Raw genomic sequence first — 16,603 nt, forward strand, 5'->3', positions numbered from 1 at the left:
CGGAGGGGTACTGCCACGGTGCTCACACAGTAAGGAATAAATAATGAAATGAGATTTTTTTGTTTGTTTTTAATGCAAATGATTTAATAGGGGTATAAGAGGAGCACGGTATGGGCAATCATTAGGACAATATCATCTGTGCATATTTGAAGAAAAAAAAAGGCGGAGGAAAGTTGAGTTGAATGCAGGCGTTTTCGCAGATTCTGCAGACGTAACTGAAACACGGACCAGAACACGGTGAAGACGCTGACGCCTCAATGGGCCTTCATCATGGCGCGGATCCAGTCGGTGAAGTGGCAGACCTGGACAGGAGAAGCGACACACCGTGAGGAAATCGGAGCTGGTGGACGCAGTTTGTCACAATAATTATATCAATTGGAGGTGTGTTGATGAACTTGATGATTCAGTAGCGTGACAACGTCGGGTGTTGTTTCTGCCAATTATGGGGTTTTCCCAGGAGTTTGCCTGCAGGTGGAACACCAACCTTGGCGTAAACCCCGGGACGATTTTCCTCCGCACAGCCCCAGCCCCAGGATACCACGCCCTGTAGCTCCCCGTTGCACACCAGGGGGCCCCCGGAGTCTCCCTGACGGAGAACGTGGAGACATTACTCTCACTGGCAACACCAGGCTCTTTAGATCTCTCCAGTGTTTGTACGTTTGCCTTCAGGTACCTGGCAGGAATCCTTCCCCCCCTCCAGGAACCCGGCGCAGAACATGGAGGACGTGATCCTGTTGGGGTAGGAACGCTCACAGTCGTCCTGGGACAGGATGGGGAGGTCCAGGCAGTTCAGACATTTCAGACAACCGACTGGACCGCACACACACACACACACACACACACATACACACAGGCGTGAGACCCTGACCACCCTTCCTGGCTAGGTTGGTCCAGCAGCAGCACCATCAGGACTTACAGGGACTCTGGGTTGCTCCCCAGCCGGACACCAGGCAGCGGCTTCCTGCAGGAGCACAGCTGCTGGGCAGGTCCACGGGGTGAACGTACTGGTCCAACTTGGCCGGCTCGGCCAGTTTGATCAGCATGATGTCGTTGTTGATGGTGTAGCGGTCATACTCGGGGTGGCGAATGACGACGGCCGGGGCGATGAACTGCTCGGGTCCGTCCTTGTAGCGTAGATGGTGTTCGCCCAAGCGCAGCTCGATGTCCTCCTCCCTGCCAAACACGAAGGCCGACGGGCTGAGAAGCTGAGGAGCGGAGGGAGGTCTTCCGAGGCGGGCCTTCTTACTTGAAGCAGTGTGCGGCGCTGACCACCCAGCGCTCGCTGATCAGGGTTCCTCCGCAGAAGTGCCAACCGTTGTTGAGGGACACCTGCCAAGGGACGGAGTGAGGCCGGCACTCGTAGCCGCCCACGATCTTATCATAGCCAAGGGCAGCTGCTCGGAGGACCGAAACGGAGATGTCTGCTGTGACCAGGCCATGAAGACCCCAGAGGGTCAATGTGAACTCCGGCTAACTCACCTTCGCTCGCCACCAGAACCAGGAGGAGGAGGATCATGGCTGCTTCTGTGTGGGTCGCTGCAGACGGGCGGATGGCTTTGGCCCCCTCCTCAGATTTAAACCCCAGCCCGACCACGTCACCAACACCTGGTGATGGTGGAGGAGGTGCAGGAGGTTCTCCGGTGCCTTGAACCGCTGCCAGAAACACATATACGAGTCTGGGAACCCAGACAACTGCCCGAAGAGCAAACAGCGTTGAGAAACGTCAAGGTGTGGTAGATGACCTCCGTCGGGTTGATCGCGCGGAGGGGTCCTGAAGATCCAGCCGATGGGGCGGCGCACACATGATGAGATGTTTATTTAATAGTCTGGAAAGCTTGTGATGGAGCAGGTGTGTAGGCGGAGGAGAGCAGGGTCGTGGGGTCCACCTGCCGGAGCAGATACCATGTTCCCTCACCGCATGCTCAAATAACAGCGACACTCCAGGCAAGCTTTGTCTCTCCACTTTATTACAGGTGTGAAACGGCACAGCAGTTGATTAAACGCAAAGGGGGAGGACCTTCTGTCCACCCCCTGCTGGTCAGTAGAAGGTCAGGGGTTCCTTCTTGTAAACAGGAAGAACCCGGGTAAACCAGATCGCACGTCCGATTCAAACGCGACAACCACAGAGAAAGAAAAGGAGGAGAACTTCCACGCTGGTTTATGGAGGACAGCTCCAGGTGAGAAACAAGAAATTAGGAAAACATTAAGGCACTTCAGGTCCACATTCATTTTGCTGACGTGGAGTACTGAGAACATCGGGAGGCAAAAGTCAAAGTGCAAGAACGAGTGGCTTCATCTCCTCCTGAAGATAAGCTTGTGCGGAAACAGATTTCAAGGTGGCTTCAGAGAACAGCTTCTTGCTGGAACACCTGCCTGATTTTCTGGATGCAGATTTCCGCGGCCACCTCGGTGTCTTTGGAGAGCTGCGACAGGCTGAGGAAGCCGTGAGGGAGATCTTCCACCACCGTCAGGCTCACGGGCTGGCCCGCATCCCGCAGCTTCTTGGCGAAGGTCACCGAGTCGTCCAGCAGGGCGTCCAGAGCAGAGGCCTGAGGAGACATGGGGGACGACAGGCTGCTGTGAACGTTCGGAGGTCTATCACCTGAGCCTGACCGGCTGAGACATAGACCTTTCAGTCACAAAAGACAGCTTCGGTCTTTGAGGACAGACTGAGAAGAACCCTGAGAGGAGCAGGTGAGCGGGAAACCCCGTGGAGATACCAGGCGCGGCGCTTTCTTTGCGTTTCATCGCAAAGCTAATGAGCACGACTTCATCTTATCTGAAGTACCATGGAAGCAGCAGAAGGTGAAGTTTCTTTCTAGAACCTCTGCAAACCTGACACTGGCAGCTGGTCTTGCTCGAGGTTCTCGCAGATCTCAGACGCCTTCAAGAACCCCGAGGAGGTCCAGCTGCCTCCAGGCACATTGAAGTGAACCATCTAGACTACCCCCGCCCCCTCTCTCACCACGATGTGGACAGGCGGCAGGCCTTTCAGCAGGCCTGCAGGAGCCAGGAGCGGAGACACAAAGGGGTTCCTGATGATGGGGCAGGACGTGGAGTGGACCAAGGCCAGGCACTCCGAGCGCAGGGGCTCGAAACCCCCGGGGTAGTTCAGGACGCCGTCAGGGTTAGGCGAGTGGAGGCTCAGCGGCCGGCGATCTGCCCTGGAGGAACTTCTTTGCGCGGTGGAAGAGCGCGCCGCCCCCATGGGCCTCATGGGGTCCAGCAGGGACTGGATCCAGTTGGAGGCCCCCTGGGTGAGGTCGCTGAGCACCATGGCGGTGTCTCTGCCCAGGGAGCTCAGGTTGGCTCCGCCCACCGCACGCTGCACGCTCTGGGTGTCGGCACCTGCGACGAGAAGAAGGAAGGGTCAGATCTCTCCACACCTCCGAGGAGCTAGGGAGAAATCATGGGATGTTCTGGCAGGAACAGGAGAACTCGGGTAGCTCTGTGGAGATCGGCTGCAGGGTCTCGCTCCGGAACCCCCGGGTACCAAGACGACCGCTCTAGCGCCCGAGCCAGCTCGCCCCGAGGCTGGAGTAGGTGTTCTTCATGAAGCTGTGGTTAATCTTCTGCTCCTGGTCTTACGACTACCCCATTTCCGGGGTTCTCGGACCTGGAGTTCACCCCCGGCTTCGCCGCTTGTGAGACAACAATCTGCTGATCTTCCACCCTCATCCTCAGGGTTTGGCCACAAATGTTGTGTTTTCTGTTCCCTTGTGATAAACCAGGCGGGGAGTAAAGCACACACACACACCCACATACCTGCATAGGCATTGAGGCACTTTGCAAGGACACCCAGGGGTAGCAGAGGGTCGATGAGGGTGAGCAGGCGGGAAGGCGAGGCGTCCGTTGTCAACAAGGCGGCGGGGTAGGCGGCCATGATCCCGTCCGGGACTCGGATGCCGGTCGACATGGCCTTCATGGACACGGTGATGCAGAGGTTCCCCCCGGCACTGTCTCCTGCCAGACACACCCGCTCCGCTGTAGAACCTGGGATCGACAGGACGAAGCCGTGAGAACGACGTCCGGGCATACCCGTGCTGGTTCTGGTTCCAGGAGTTCTAGAACCTCAAAGCAGCCTCAAGGTCCTCAACGGCCGGACAGCGAGAAGCACTGACCCAGCAGGTGGCAGTTGTCGAGCGCCCAGCAGTAGGCGTAGAAGCACTCCTCCAGAGCTCGGGGGAAGGGCGCCTCCGGAGAGAGGGAGTAGTCCACCGAGAGGACGGGGACGCCCAGCTCCTTGGACCAGCTGCGCAGGTAGTTCTGAAACCAGGAGAGGCGCGATGACCACCGGGTAATGAAGGACGGGAACGAAAAGAGCCGAACCCTCTGCCGGCGTTCTTCCGCTCCCCACCTCGTGGGATTTGGACGTTTGGGCCACAAAGCCGCCTCCGTGGAAGTGGACGAGCAGCCATGGAGACGGAGGCTGCTTCTGCACCCAGGGGCGCTGAGAGGCGGCCAGGGGGGGCGAGTCGGTCCCAGAGAGAGCCGACAGCTCCGGGCTGTCCTGGAGACAAGGAGGGGGTGGCAACGTGAGAAGGTCCAGTCAAGGGTCTTTTCTGCATCTCAAGCGGTTTGGAGAACACGTCAGCTGCCTCGGAGGCTCCTCACCTGCCCTTCTCGAACGTCGTAGGAGATCAGGCGCATGTGGACCGGCCCCGGGCCCCAGTGGGCCAGCGGGGGGGACACGGTGGTGAACAGGCTGGGGTCTGAGGCCAGGGGGAGGCGCAGGCTGACAGGGGGCGCCGTCAGAGTGAGGTTCACCTGAACCGCGTTGGAGGCCATTCTGCTGAAACCCTTGGCACAGAATGGAGGTCCAGCAGAGAAGAATCAGACACACACGGGTGACCAGGCTCAGAAGCCCCAGAAGACCCGACCCCGCCTACTGTGATCAATCCGGACTCCGTCAGGTTCCAGAAGGATTTCCAAAACTGCAGGTCCAGGTTCTGGGTGATCCGCTCAAACTCGGCGCCGCGCAGCTCTGGATCCATGACATATTTGCCTGATGTGAGGAGCGAGAGCGCCGCCATCCCTTCAACAGAGAAGACGACGGACCAAATCAGACTTTCGCCATCATCTTCATGGTGGTGGCACCTGGCTGGAGGAGGACTCACCCAGGCCAGACTGCTGTTTACCGTACGTCTCTCCGTATGAAATCATGCTGATAACTACGGTCTGGAGGAATGGACGAAGAGCTGGGGAGAACTGCGAAAACAGAGACACAAGTTCAACCAGAAGAGTTCCTTCAAAGAGAACCTCAGGTGTGACATACGGACCCAGCAGTCCTGACACCTTCTGACTCTCCAGCTGAACCTCTACACTCTACTGGCACAGCAACGGACAGTTGGGTTTGAGTCAAACCATGAGCCAAGATAGAAGATAAACATTTCCTTGCATCTCCAGTTGTTGGCAATGCAGTTTGGATTCACCTTTAAACACTAGAGGAGGGGAGTGTATGACCTGACCTGGTCAAGGGTTGTAGTCCTGAGACTGAACTTATGGGTCTGAGCTGTGGTCCTGAACCTGAACTTCTGGCTAAGAGTTATAGTCTTGAAACTGAACGTCAGGTTCAGAGAGCTGTAGTCTTGAACCTGAACTTCTGGTTCAGAGTCGTAGTCTTGAACCTGAACTTCTAGCTAAGAGTTGTAGTCTTGAAACTGAACTTCTGGCTAAGAGTTGTAGTCTTGAACCTGAACTTCTAGCTAAGAGTTATAGTCCTGAACTTCTGGCTAAGAACTGTAGTCTTGAAACTGAACTTCTGATTCAGAGCTGTAGTCTTGAACCTGAACTTCTAGCTAAGAGTTGTAGTCTTGAAACTGAACTTCTGGCTAAGAGTTGTAGTCTTGAACCTGAACTTCTGGTTCAGAGTTGTAGTCTTGAACCTGAACTTCTAGCTAAGAGTTGTAGTCCTGAACCTGAATTCTAGCTAAGAGTTATAGTCCTGAACTTCTGGCTAAGAGTTGTAGTCTTGAAACTGAACTTCTGGTTCAGAGTTGTAGTCTTGAACCTGAACTTCTAGCTCAGAGCTGTTGTCCTGAACCCGAACTTCTGGTTCAGCGTTGTAGTTCTGAATGTGCCGCAGGGGTTTGCAAGCTGACCTGGAAGCCCAGGCAGCGGCCATAGAAGCAGGCTTTGTGCATGGAGCTGTACTCCTGCACGAACCTGCGGCTCAGGTTCCCGTCGTGCAGGGAGAACAGCTGGCCACACTGGTTGTCTCCGATGAGCTGCTGGGCAAGGTAGAGCAGGGCTCGCAGCTGGCAGAGGGCGCTGCAGTACGCCTCCATCTCCGAGGCGTTGTGGTCGGCCCTGAAGAAGGCCCCGCTGTGGTTGGAGGCCACGTAGCGACCCTTGTGAACGATGTGCAAAAGGCAGGACTGAAGTACCTGGAAAACAGTGGAGCAACCACAGACATCTTGTCACGGGGCAAACCACAGCGTGTTCACCTCAGGAACTGGAGTAGACTTCTAGCCCACTTCTCTCAGCTTTGGACACTTGCAAAAAGATCTAGAAGGAACTAGAACTCAGAAACGACACTAGGCTATCTGCCTACCTTGACCAGCGTGCGGTAACCGTTGCCGGGCGTTTGCGCGTCGAAGTCGTAATGGTGATAGACGGCGGTGAAGCTGGCCACCACCGGCTCCAGGGCCCGGCTGTGCTCACGGACCTTCTGCATACATGTGACCAGGCGCTGGGCCACGGCTCCGTGCGGGAAGTCAGACGGCTCGCAGAAGGCGGAGATGATGTCTTCACACACCGTCTCCAAGGCTTCAAACACAAGCTTGAGGTCCATGTCCGAGGCAGGAAGCCCAGGGGCGACGAGCCTGCGAGCAGACCAGGTGTTAGTCTACGTCGGCCGACTTGGTGACTCAGCTGACCTGTCATGTGCTCATCTATCTTCAAAAAAAAGGACCATGAACCCATGAGTCACCAAAAACATCAGCCCTCCCTTCCCCCTCTGCATCTGCTGAGCTCTCACCAACCTGATTATCTCCTGTTCAGGACTTGAGTATCTGCGTAGGCTGAAGGCTGAGCTTTGAACCAGCCTCTTGTCTGGTGACCCCAGGAGAGCGGCTGGAGGCGACGGCTGAATACTGAAGAGGATCTGACGCCGTTCATAGCTGAGCTGCCGTGCTCTGACCTTCCGGCTGAAGGTCTTCAGATCTTCAAGCACTAACAGGAATTATAAACGTGGAAATGAGAACAATTGTGAGAACCTTCCTAATGGACAGCTTCAAAGCAGCTGTCTTCTCCTGCCCTCCGGACAGTTGGTTCTCGACTGGGTTGGACCCAAAACACACACCAGAACCCCGCAGAAGATGGGAGAAGATGTGTGGAGAACAAACCCGCCTTCTATGCCGGAACCTGGGGCAGATGTGCACACCTGACCACCTCCTCTGACTGCAGATGTTATTAAAGACATCTGGACATCCATTAGTGACATCTGTCCAGAAGGTTCAATAAGTACTGAGTATGACACATCTCCTCCATAAGCTCTCCGGGGCATGTTCTGGTTAAAGAGCTGATCTTCACCACACACACAGTTCCTGTAATTCTGCTCGCAGAGAGACGGACGATTGTTCCTCCGTGAAAACATCTCATAACTAAAGGAGGATGACATCACACGTGGGAAAATACTGAATTATTTCCTCTGTATACATATCTGTGAACTGGAGCTGCCAGGCAAGAGGTCTGGAGGAAGACCAAAGAGAAGCTTTATGGACATAGTGAGAGGATATGAAGGTAGTTGGTGTGAAAGAGGAGGATCCAGAGAATAAGGTCAGATGGAGAAAGTTGATGGCGACCCCTGAAGGGAAAAGCCGAAAGAAGACTATAGATACATATCTGTGAACATTTTGTTCCAAAGTCTGGCCTGGTTCATCTCATGTCACAAAGATATATATACGTGTGCGTGTGTGTGCGTGTGTGTGTGTGTGTGTGTGTGTGACCCTCCCAGAAAACACCAAATGAAGGGAGCAGAACTTTCCCAGGACCATTTCTGTGAGCCTCACCTGTGGAGCAGGTGTAATCCCAGTTCTGGTTCTTCTACTACTTATATCTGGATGATAATCCAGCTGACGGAGAACCACCTTCTCCCGTGTGTTCTTCCGCTCCCTCGACCCCGAACCCCAGCTGTTTGGACCGGGCCGGGGAAGAAGTAGTCCCCCGGCGTTTTCCCCCTCGAACCCGCGGAGGACTTTACCTGCTTGTCAACCTGTTGCTCCGCGTCAACCGACCATGACGGCGTCGTATATCCGCTTTTGGCTCGTCGCCGTGGATCCAAACGACTCTAACCCGGCGGACGGGACCGGTCGGCAGGCGCCGGAGGTTCAGCGGAGTGTTTTCGGTTTCTCTTACCGAGCCAGGTTGGTACTGCGCGGAGGAGTGCGTCCGCCCGCTGGATCCTGGGAAACGTCATGACGACGCGCTAGCAGCGGCTAGCTTTAAGTGTTAGCACGTCCGTAGGCTAGCGGGGACGACTAGCTCTGAGTGTTAGCACGTCCGTTGACTAGCGGCGGCTAGCTCTGAGTGTTAGCACATACGTAGGGTGGCAACGGTTAGCTCTGACTGTTAGCATGTCCGTTGGCTAGAGGCGGCTAGCTCTGAGTGCTCGCTCACACGTAGTTAGCACGTCCGTTGGCTAGAGGCGGCTAGCTCTGAGTGCACGCACATACGTAGGGTAGCAACGGTTAGCTCTGAGTGTTAGCACGTCCGTTGACTAGTGGCGGCTAGCTCTGAGTGCTCGCACATACGTAGGGTAGCAACGGCTAGCGCTGACTGTTAGCTCGTCCATTGACTAGCGACGCCTAGCTCTGACTGTTAGCACGTCCGTTGGCTAGCGGCGGCTAGCTCTGAGTGCTAGCATATCCCGTAGGTTCGCAAGAAGCCAGTTACCGAATATCACTGACAAACTGAGAGGAGTTCGCGTTCATGAGGAGTTACGAAAGAAATAAGCCATGGAGAACCACGTTTTCGAACTTAATACGACTGTAAAAAAATCGATTACAGTGTTTAATATTCATCATAAGTATAATAATTGTGCTTCAATTGTCATCTCAGTTGACGATGATAATAATAATTAGAAGAATGACTTTTAACCTCCTTTTTTGTGTAATACCGCATTTTCCTGGAGGGTAACTTTGTATTTCCTCTGAAAATAATTTTTATTTTCGTAGTGTTTCAAGTAGTTTGTTGGAAGTTTAAATCCCCACATTTTGGTCAATTTATGTCATCGATTGTGAGATTAGAGTGGCGAGATAGACTGGATTCTGAAGTTTGACCACAAAGTGTCGCTAGACCCCCCATGCTTGTTGAGACTGCCTGGTGGATCCTGGTGCTGAGCGAACATTTCAAGAATTATCCAGGGTAGAACACACAACATCATCACCAAAGCACAAAATAATCAGCACTCTTAACAGAACCTGAGTCTTGAAATGCTTCAGAAGTGGAAGTTCATTGCGGGATTGCTGTTTCAGGTTTACCTAAAGTACACGCCTGCAGTCCAAGATGAGCCTTTTGTGTTTGTGCAGAAGAAAGCAAATAGTTTGCGTAACTTAAAACTAAGTGTTTCTCTTGTCAAATATTCTAGTCCAGGGGTCGGCAACCCGTAACATCCAAAGAGCCATTTGGACCCGGTTTCCTCGGAAAAGAAAACACTGGGAGCCGCAATTACTTTTTGACGTCTGAAATAAAGGTACCACGGTATAAATTGCTTTTAATTACCTTTACACTTTGTATAAACAAGTGTGTAGTGTGTTGCTTCTGAAATTCACAAAGTATTACATAGAAAATTTAATTTTATTTATGTAATGAACTCATTTTGAGCTTTGGGCTTTCAGAGCGTGTAGCGGAGCCTTGACCTGAATTTTAAAAATAAATCGGGAAAAAATCACTGTGTCAGTAAACAATAAAAAATAAATATTTGCAAAATATCTTCATAAATATTTATTTTACCTGGTTTATGGGACTTCTGCTCCTGAACTTCTGCGCACAGCATCTGCAAATTGGGACTTTACCGGCTGGCGGGTATACCGGCTTCCGCCAGTGTGACGTTATTTTGCGCGGCGAAAAATAATAACTATAATTTTATTTAACATTTCAAGATCACAAAAATCTTCCAACTTAGAACTAAAAGTTAAAATAAGGAATTAACACAAATGAAATACGCTTCAATTACATATTTATAATTTATTTTCCCAAGCCGTAGTGTAAAGATGAAAGAGCCGCGGGTTGCCGACCCCGGCTCTAGTGGATGATGCTGACTGACCTCTGATCCTTGCATCGGCACCAGGAGAGGTTGAGGATTTCAAATCTTCATCATCATCATCACCATCAAGGCCAAGGATCATCACCGTTGACTTTTTCCAATGTACAGGAGACGCTCCTGAGGACAGTCAGCGGTTCCGAAAGATGACGTTCACTTTGAAACATATGGTCTAAGTGATCACATCCCACAGGTAGATTTATTGGGATTTGGCTTTATGGTCTTTATTTGTGTTTGATAAGGCTGTAAAACATGCTAAACGATTAAGCAGAACTTGATTGCAATCTTTGTAATTACTGTGAAATGAGCTGACTGACATAAAACCAGAAGAAAGTGCCGCATGTCATTCTGAGGCCGCAGATCGGTTCATCAAGCGGTCCAAATAAGCTCTGTCAGGGGCTGCTTGAAGGAGCAGAACTAAGGTCTACCTAGGATCCAAACTGGAAATGATGTCCTCCTTGGGTGCTGTTCTCAGAAGGCAGTAGAGACAAGCAGCCCTTGGACGGCCGACGGTCCGTCGGATCACTCGGAGTGCAATTTTTGGGAGCGAAGCTGGAATGAGGAAAACTCTGCTTTCGTTTCATTTCATTGTCAGCATTTGACTGTGAACTTCTGCTGCCACCGCTGTGTGTTGTCCTTTCTCCTCAGTCCAATGCTGTACCATGCACTGACTGCAAGTTCTCCCTCGGTTTGGTCAGAAAGGCCAAATCTCCGGCGTGTGACTGCATGAACGTCAGAACATCTGACTGACACAAGACTTCAGATACTAGACTATTTGATTTACCAAGATGCACCGCACAAACAGCGTGGAAGCTCTTCGTCACCACAATGTGCTTTTTCAAATGATAAACTTGTGATGTAGCGGACAGCTTGTTCAGGGCCTTCACATCCATGCGGATTTTTTCACCTTTGTCCTTCACCCAGTTCCACCCAAACTTCACCTTGTGCTTGGTTTTAGATGGACACCTGAGGGTTCAACCTTCACCCACTTCAGACCGCAGAACTTGTCAGGATCAGTCTCCTGCAGCAGACCAACCATCCATCGCATTCCTTGTCTCTTCCTTCTCCACAGAAGGAGGAAATGTGAGGCAGGTGACTGTCACTGTAGGAGCCATTATTTTGTTGTTCATGGTGGTGACATCTGCTGGCAGACTTGTGCACCTTTTGTGGCATACGAGGGGTTAAATGGCCCAGGTAGCCACACCTGTGCCAATTAGACAAGCCTTGACAGAGACAAAAAGCCATGATCAGCCAGAGTTGGAAATATTTGGAGACGCCAGCAGGCAACTAGTTTTTCAATTGATTGATAGATTTACAGTTAGTCGCAGAACTATTTGGACAGTGACACAATCTTCATGATTCGTGCTCTGCATGCCACCAGGTTTGATTTGACGTGAAACAACTACAATCCGTCTGCTTCTGTCTTTTGTCACATCATCAATAGATACAAGTGGAAGCCATGCCACCACACTGCCCCCATGTTTTACAGAAGACGTGGTGTGCTGTGGATCATGAGCTGTTCTACTTCTTCTCCAAACTTCCTTCTTCCCATCATTCTGGTACAGGTTTATCTTACGCTCATCTATCCAAAGAATGCTGTTCCAGAACTGGGCTGGCTTCTTCAGGTGTTTTCTGGCAAACTCAGTTCTGGCCTTTCTATTTTTGGGGCTGATGAATGGTTTACATCTTGTGGTGAATCCTTTGTATTGACTCTCTTTATGGTAGACTTAGATACCGATACACCTACTTCCTGGAGTGTTCTTCACTTCAGTGGATGTTGTGAAGGGGTTTTTCTTCACCGTGGAAAGGATTCTGTGATCGTCCACCTCTGTTGTCTTCCGTGGACGTCCAGGCCTTTTTGAAGTTCCCTAGCTGACCAGCGCATTCTTTTTCCTCTCAGAATGTACCAAACTGTTGATTTGCCCAATCCTAACATTTCTGCTATCCCCCCGATGGAATTCTTTTTTTTCAGACTCAGGATGGTCTGTTTCACCTCCATTGAGAGCTCCTTTGACCACGTGTTGTTTGTTCACAGCAACAGTTTCCAAATGCAAAGGCCACCCCTGGAATCAACTCCAGATCTTTTAACTGCTTCACTGGTATCAGTTTTCCGATGAAAGGGCCCATGCACTCTTGTTATTTTGCAGCCTTCTGACTCAATTGTCTGATTACTTTTGGTGCCTTGAAAGAGAGGCAGCTATGTATTAAAGAGCTGTAATTCACACGCATACCTAAACCCTTGTCTGGAGCAAGGCTTAGGCATGTGCGTTCATTTGTTTGTATGTTTGTATGTATGTATGTATGTATGTATGTATGGATGGATGAATGAATGCATTTATGTATGTATGTATATGTTAAGTATGTATGCAATGTATGTATATATGTATATACATATGCATAAATATGTATGTGTGTTATATAAATATATGCATGAATGTAAATGTTGATAAGTATGGATGTATGTATGTATATATATATGTATGTACATATGCATATATATATATGAATGTCTGTGTATATAAATATACGATTGTATGTAAATGTTTATAAGTATGGACATATGTTTGTGTATGTATGTGTGTGTATGTAATGTATATATATGTATGTATGTACATATGCATATATATGAATGTGTGTATATATATGAATATATGTATGTATGTATGTATGTATGTATGTATATGTGAGTGTATGTATGTATGTATGTATTTATGTGTGTGTATATGTATGTATGTGTGTGTTTGCATTTATGTAAGTAAATGCTTTTATGTATGTGTGTCTATGTATGTATTTATATCTATATATATATGTATGTATGTGTATATATGTACATATGCCTATATATATATGTATGTATGTATGCGTTTTAATATGTGTGTAAGTATTTGTATATGTGTGTGTGTAGTTATTTATGTATGAATATGTTTGTTTGTATTTGTAAATACATACATGTGTCTGAGTGTGAATGTACCAATGCGTGTATCTATGTATACATCCATGTGTGTTTGTAAGTATGTAAGTATATATGTGTGCATATATCTATAAGTGTATGTATACGTTGATGTATGCTTGTGTATATATATCTTTATGTATCTATGTATGTATATATTTGTGAGAGTATATATAAGTGTATGTATTTATATATGTATGTATATGTGTTTGTTTATATATGTATGTTTATATGTATTTGTATATAAATATAAATATATTTATGTATGTATGCATGTATGTTTGTGTATTTGTGTATGTATGTAATGTATACTTTTAAGTATGTATGGATGTACGTATGCATATATATATATGTATTTTCATATGCATATTTTTAGGTTTATAGGCATGTTCATGAATGTATGTATATATATGTTTATATGCATGTATGTATGTTTGTATATGTATGTATGTATATATGTATGTTTGCGTAAGTATTTATGTGTGTGTATGTATGTTTCTGTCTGTGTGTGTGTGAGGGTGTGTGTTTGTATGTTTGTGTGTATTTTTGTATGGGGGAGTAATTTGTGTGTATTTGTTTATGTGTGTGCGTGTGTTTATATATGTATGTGTTTTTGTGAGTATGGATATCTGTGTGTATGTTTCTATGTATGTATGTATGTATATATATTTGTGTGTGTATGTATCTATGTGAATATGTGTGTATTAATTAAAGTATGTATGTATGTATGTATGTAATGTATACATTTAAGTTTGTATGGATGTACGTATGCATATATATATGTTTTTACATATGCATATTTTAAGGTTTGTTGGTATGTTCACGAAAGTATGTATATATATGTTTATATACATGTATGTATGTTTATGTATGTATGAATGTATATATGTATGTATATGTATGTTAGTATGAAAGTATGTATGTATGTGTGTGATTGTATGTATGTCTGTATTTATGTAAATATAGGTGTATGTATATATGTGAATATGTGTGTATGTATGTATGTATTTATTTATGTATGTGTAAATGTTTGTATGTATGTGAGTATATATGCATGCATGTATGTTGTGATTTTTGTATGTATGTATGTATATTTGTATGTATATATGTATGTGTGAATGTATGTGTGTGGGAGTATTATATATGTGGATATGTATATGTGTGTATGTATGTATGTATGTCAGTATGTACGTATGTATGTATGAATATATGTATGTGTGTGACCGTATGTATGTATGTATGTATGTAAATGTATGTGTGTCTGTGAATATGTGTGTATGAATGTATGTATTTATGTATGTATGTATGTATGTGTCTTTGAATGCATGTGTCTACGTATGTATGTATGTACCTCTCTATGTATGTACATCAGTATGTAAGTATGTGTTTGATTGTATGTATGTCTGTGAATATGTGTGAATGTCTGTATGTATGTATATATTTATATATGTGTATGTTTGTATGTGAATATGTGTGTATGAATGTATGTATCTTTGAATGCATGTACCTAAGTATGTATGTATGTACCTTTGTATGTATGAATGTATGTATGCATGTATGTGTGTGTATATGTGTTTATATATGTATGTATATATATGTATGTATGTATGTGAATATGTGTGTATGTATGTATCTTTGAATGCATGTATCTAAGTATGTATGTATGTATGTATGTATATCAGTTTATAAGTATGTGTTTGATTGTATGTATGTATGCATGCACGTGTGTATGTATGTATATATGTTTATATGTAAGTATGTATGTATGTATGTATGCATGTGTGTATGTATGAGTGTGTATGTATGTATGTATGTGTGTGTTCCTGTGTGTATGTATTTATGTATGTATGTATGTATGTATAGAAATGTATGTATGTATGTATTTATATATGTATGTATGTATGTATAGATTTATGGACGTAGTGAGAGAGGATATGAAGGTATTGGTGTGAGAGAGGAAGATACAGAGAATAGGGTTAGATGAAGAAAGTTGACTCGCTGTGGCGACACCTGACGGGAAAAGCCGAAAGAAGAAGATGTATGTATAGAAATGAATGTATGTATGTATAGAAATGAATGTTTGTATGTGTGTATGTGTGTGTGTGTAAATGTATTTACGTTTGTGTGTGTGTGTGTGTGAGCAGATATGCATGTATGTATGTTATTTCTATGTATGGATGTATGTATGTTCATATGTATGTATGTTTGAATGCATGTGTGTGGGTGTATGTATATACGTGGGTATGTATGTGAATGTATGTATATATTTATGTATGTATAGAGGTAGGTATGTGTGTATGTATGTATGTGAATATGTGTGTATGTATGTATGTGTGTGATTGAATGTATGTATATATGTATGTATGTAATGTATACATTAAAGTTGTTATGGATGTACACATGCATATATATATATTTACATATGCATATTTTTAGGTTTGTAGGTATGTTCATGAATGTATGTATACATATGTTTATATGCATGTATGTATGTTTGTGTATGTATGAATGTATATGTATATGTATGTATACATGTTTGTTCGTATGTATGTGTGGGAATATATCTATGTAGGTATGTGTATAATATATATGTTTGTGTATGTATTTATATGTGTGTATGTATGTTTGTGTATGTATATAATGTATGAATGTATGTTCTATGTATTTATTTATGTATTCTGTTTGTGTGCATGTATGTGTGTATTTATATGTGTGTGCGTTTGTGCGTATATATATATATATATATATATATATATGTCCCTATATATGTGTGTCTATATATGTATGTATGTATATTTATTATTTGTATGTATGAGTATGTGTGTATGTGTATTATTGTATGTATGAGAGTTATGTAGTTACATATATATGCGTGTGTGTATTTTAGTATGTATGTTTGTGTGTGTATTGATGTGTTTATGTATGTATGTGTGAGTGTATATGTGTGAAAATGTTTATATGTATGGATGTATATTTGTGTATGTATGTTTGTATGTATATATGTATGTGTGTTTATGTATATGTATGTATGTATGCTGTTTGTATGTATGTGTGTATTTGTTTATGTCTGTCTGTGTGTTTATGAGTATGGACATGTGTGTGTATGTATATATGTATGTATGAATGAATGTATCTTTGTATGTATGTATTTATGTATGTGTGTATGTATGTATGTATGTGAATATGTGTGTATGACTTAATGTATTCATATATGTATCTTTAAATGTATGTATGTATGTATGTGTGTGATTATGTATATATAGGTGTATGTATGTATGTGAATATGTGTGTATGTTTGTATATATGTATGTATGTATGTGTGTATGTGTAAATGTATGTATGGATGTTCGATATTTGTATTTATATATGTATATATGTGTGGGAGTATG

General features: G+C 45.8%; 2 protein-coding genes across 6 annotated transcripts; both read right to left on the minus strand.

The window, feature by feature from the left end:
• Nucleotides 1-99: 99 nt before the first annotated feature.
• Nucleotides 100-1,665, minus strand: LOC147215989 (trypsin-2-like). 2 transcript variants are annotated; one of them, XM_086178312.1, is made up of 6 exons: nucleotides 1,480-1,665; nucleotides 1,247-1,394; nucleotides 917-1,173; nucleotides 674-810; nucleotides 485-586; nucleotides 100-302 (listed from the first exon to the last, which is right to left on the minus strand). In XM_086178312.1, exons 1-6 carry the CDS (start codon nucleotides 1,514-1,516, stop codon nucleotides 255-257), a joined length of 729 nt encoding a protein of 242 aa, XP_086034438.1. In that variant the 5' UTR covers nucleotides 1,517-1,665; the 3' UTR covers nucleotides 100-254. The 2 variants fall into 2 exon arrangements, with proteins under 2 accessions (XP_086034438.1, XP_086034437.1); XM_086178311.1 differs by lacking the exon at nucleotides 100-302 and having other exon boundaries at nucleotides 390-586.
• Nucleotides 1,654-8,889, minus strand: lipea (lipase, hormone-sensitive a). Of its 4 annotated transcripts, none has more exons than XM_086178305.1 (13): nucleotides 8,359-8,889; nucleotides 6,984-7,173; nucleotides 6,554-6,824; nucleotides 6,102-6,386; nucleotides 5,118-5,208; nucleotides 4,890-5,035; nucleotides 4,615-4,800; nucleotides 4,358-4,510; nucleotides 4,122-4,266; nucleotides 3,766-3,993; nucleotides 2,966-3,348; nucleotides 2,374-2,549; nucleotides 1,654-1,886 (listed from the first exon to the last, which is right to left on the minus strand). In XM_086178305.1, exons 1-13 carry the CDS (start codon nucleotides 8,417-8,419, stop codon nucleotides 1,724-1,726), a joined length of 2,478 nt encoding a protein of 825 aa, XP_086034431.1. In that variant the 5' UTR covers nucleotides 8,420-8,889; the 3' UTR covers nucleotides 1,654-1,723. The 4 variants fall into 4 exon arrangements, with proteins under 4 accessions (XP_086034431.1, XP_086034434.1, XP_086034435.1 ...); XM_086178308.1 differs by lacking the exon at nucleotides 8,359-8,889 and adding an exon at nucleotides 8,204-8,344; XM_086178309.1 differs by lacking the exon at nucleotides 8,359-8,889 and adding an exon at nucleotides 8,013-8,132.
• Nucleotides 8,890-16,603: the final 7,714 nt, after the last annotated feature.

This window comes from Fistularia commersonii, chromosome 30 (assembly GCF_037954325.1).
Source record: "Fistularia commersonii isolate RoL2024-O1a breed Wild chromosome 30, RoL_Fcom_v1.0, whole genome shotgun sequence".
Taxonomy (NCBI): domain Eukaryota; kingdom Metazoa; phylum Chordata; class Actinopteri; order Syngnathiformes; family Fistulariidae; genus Fistularia; species Fistularia commersonii.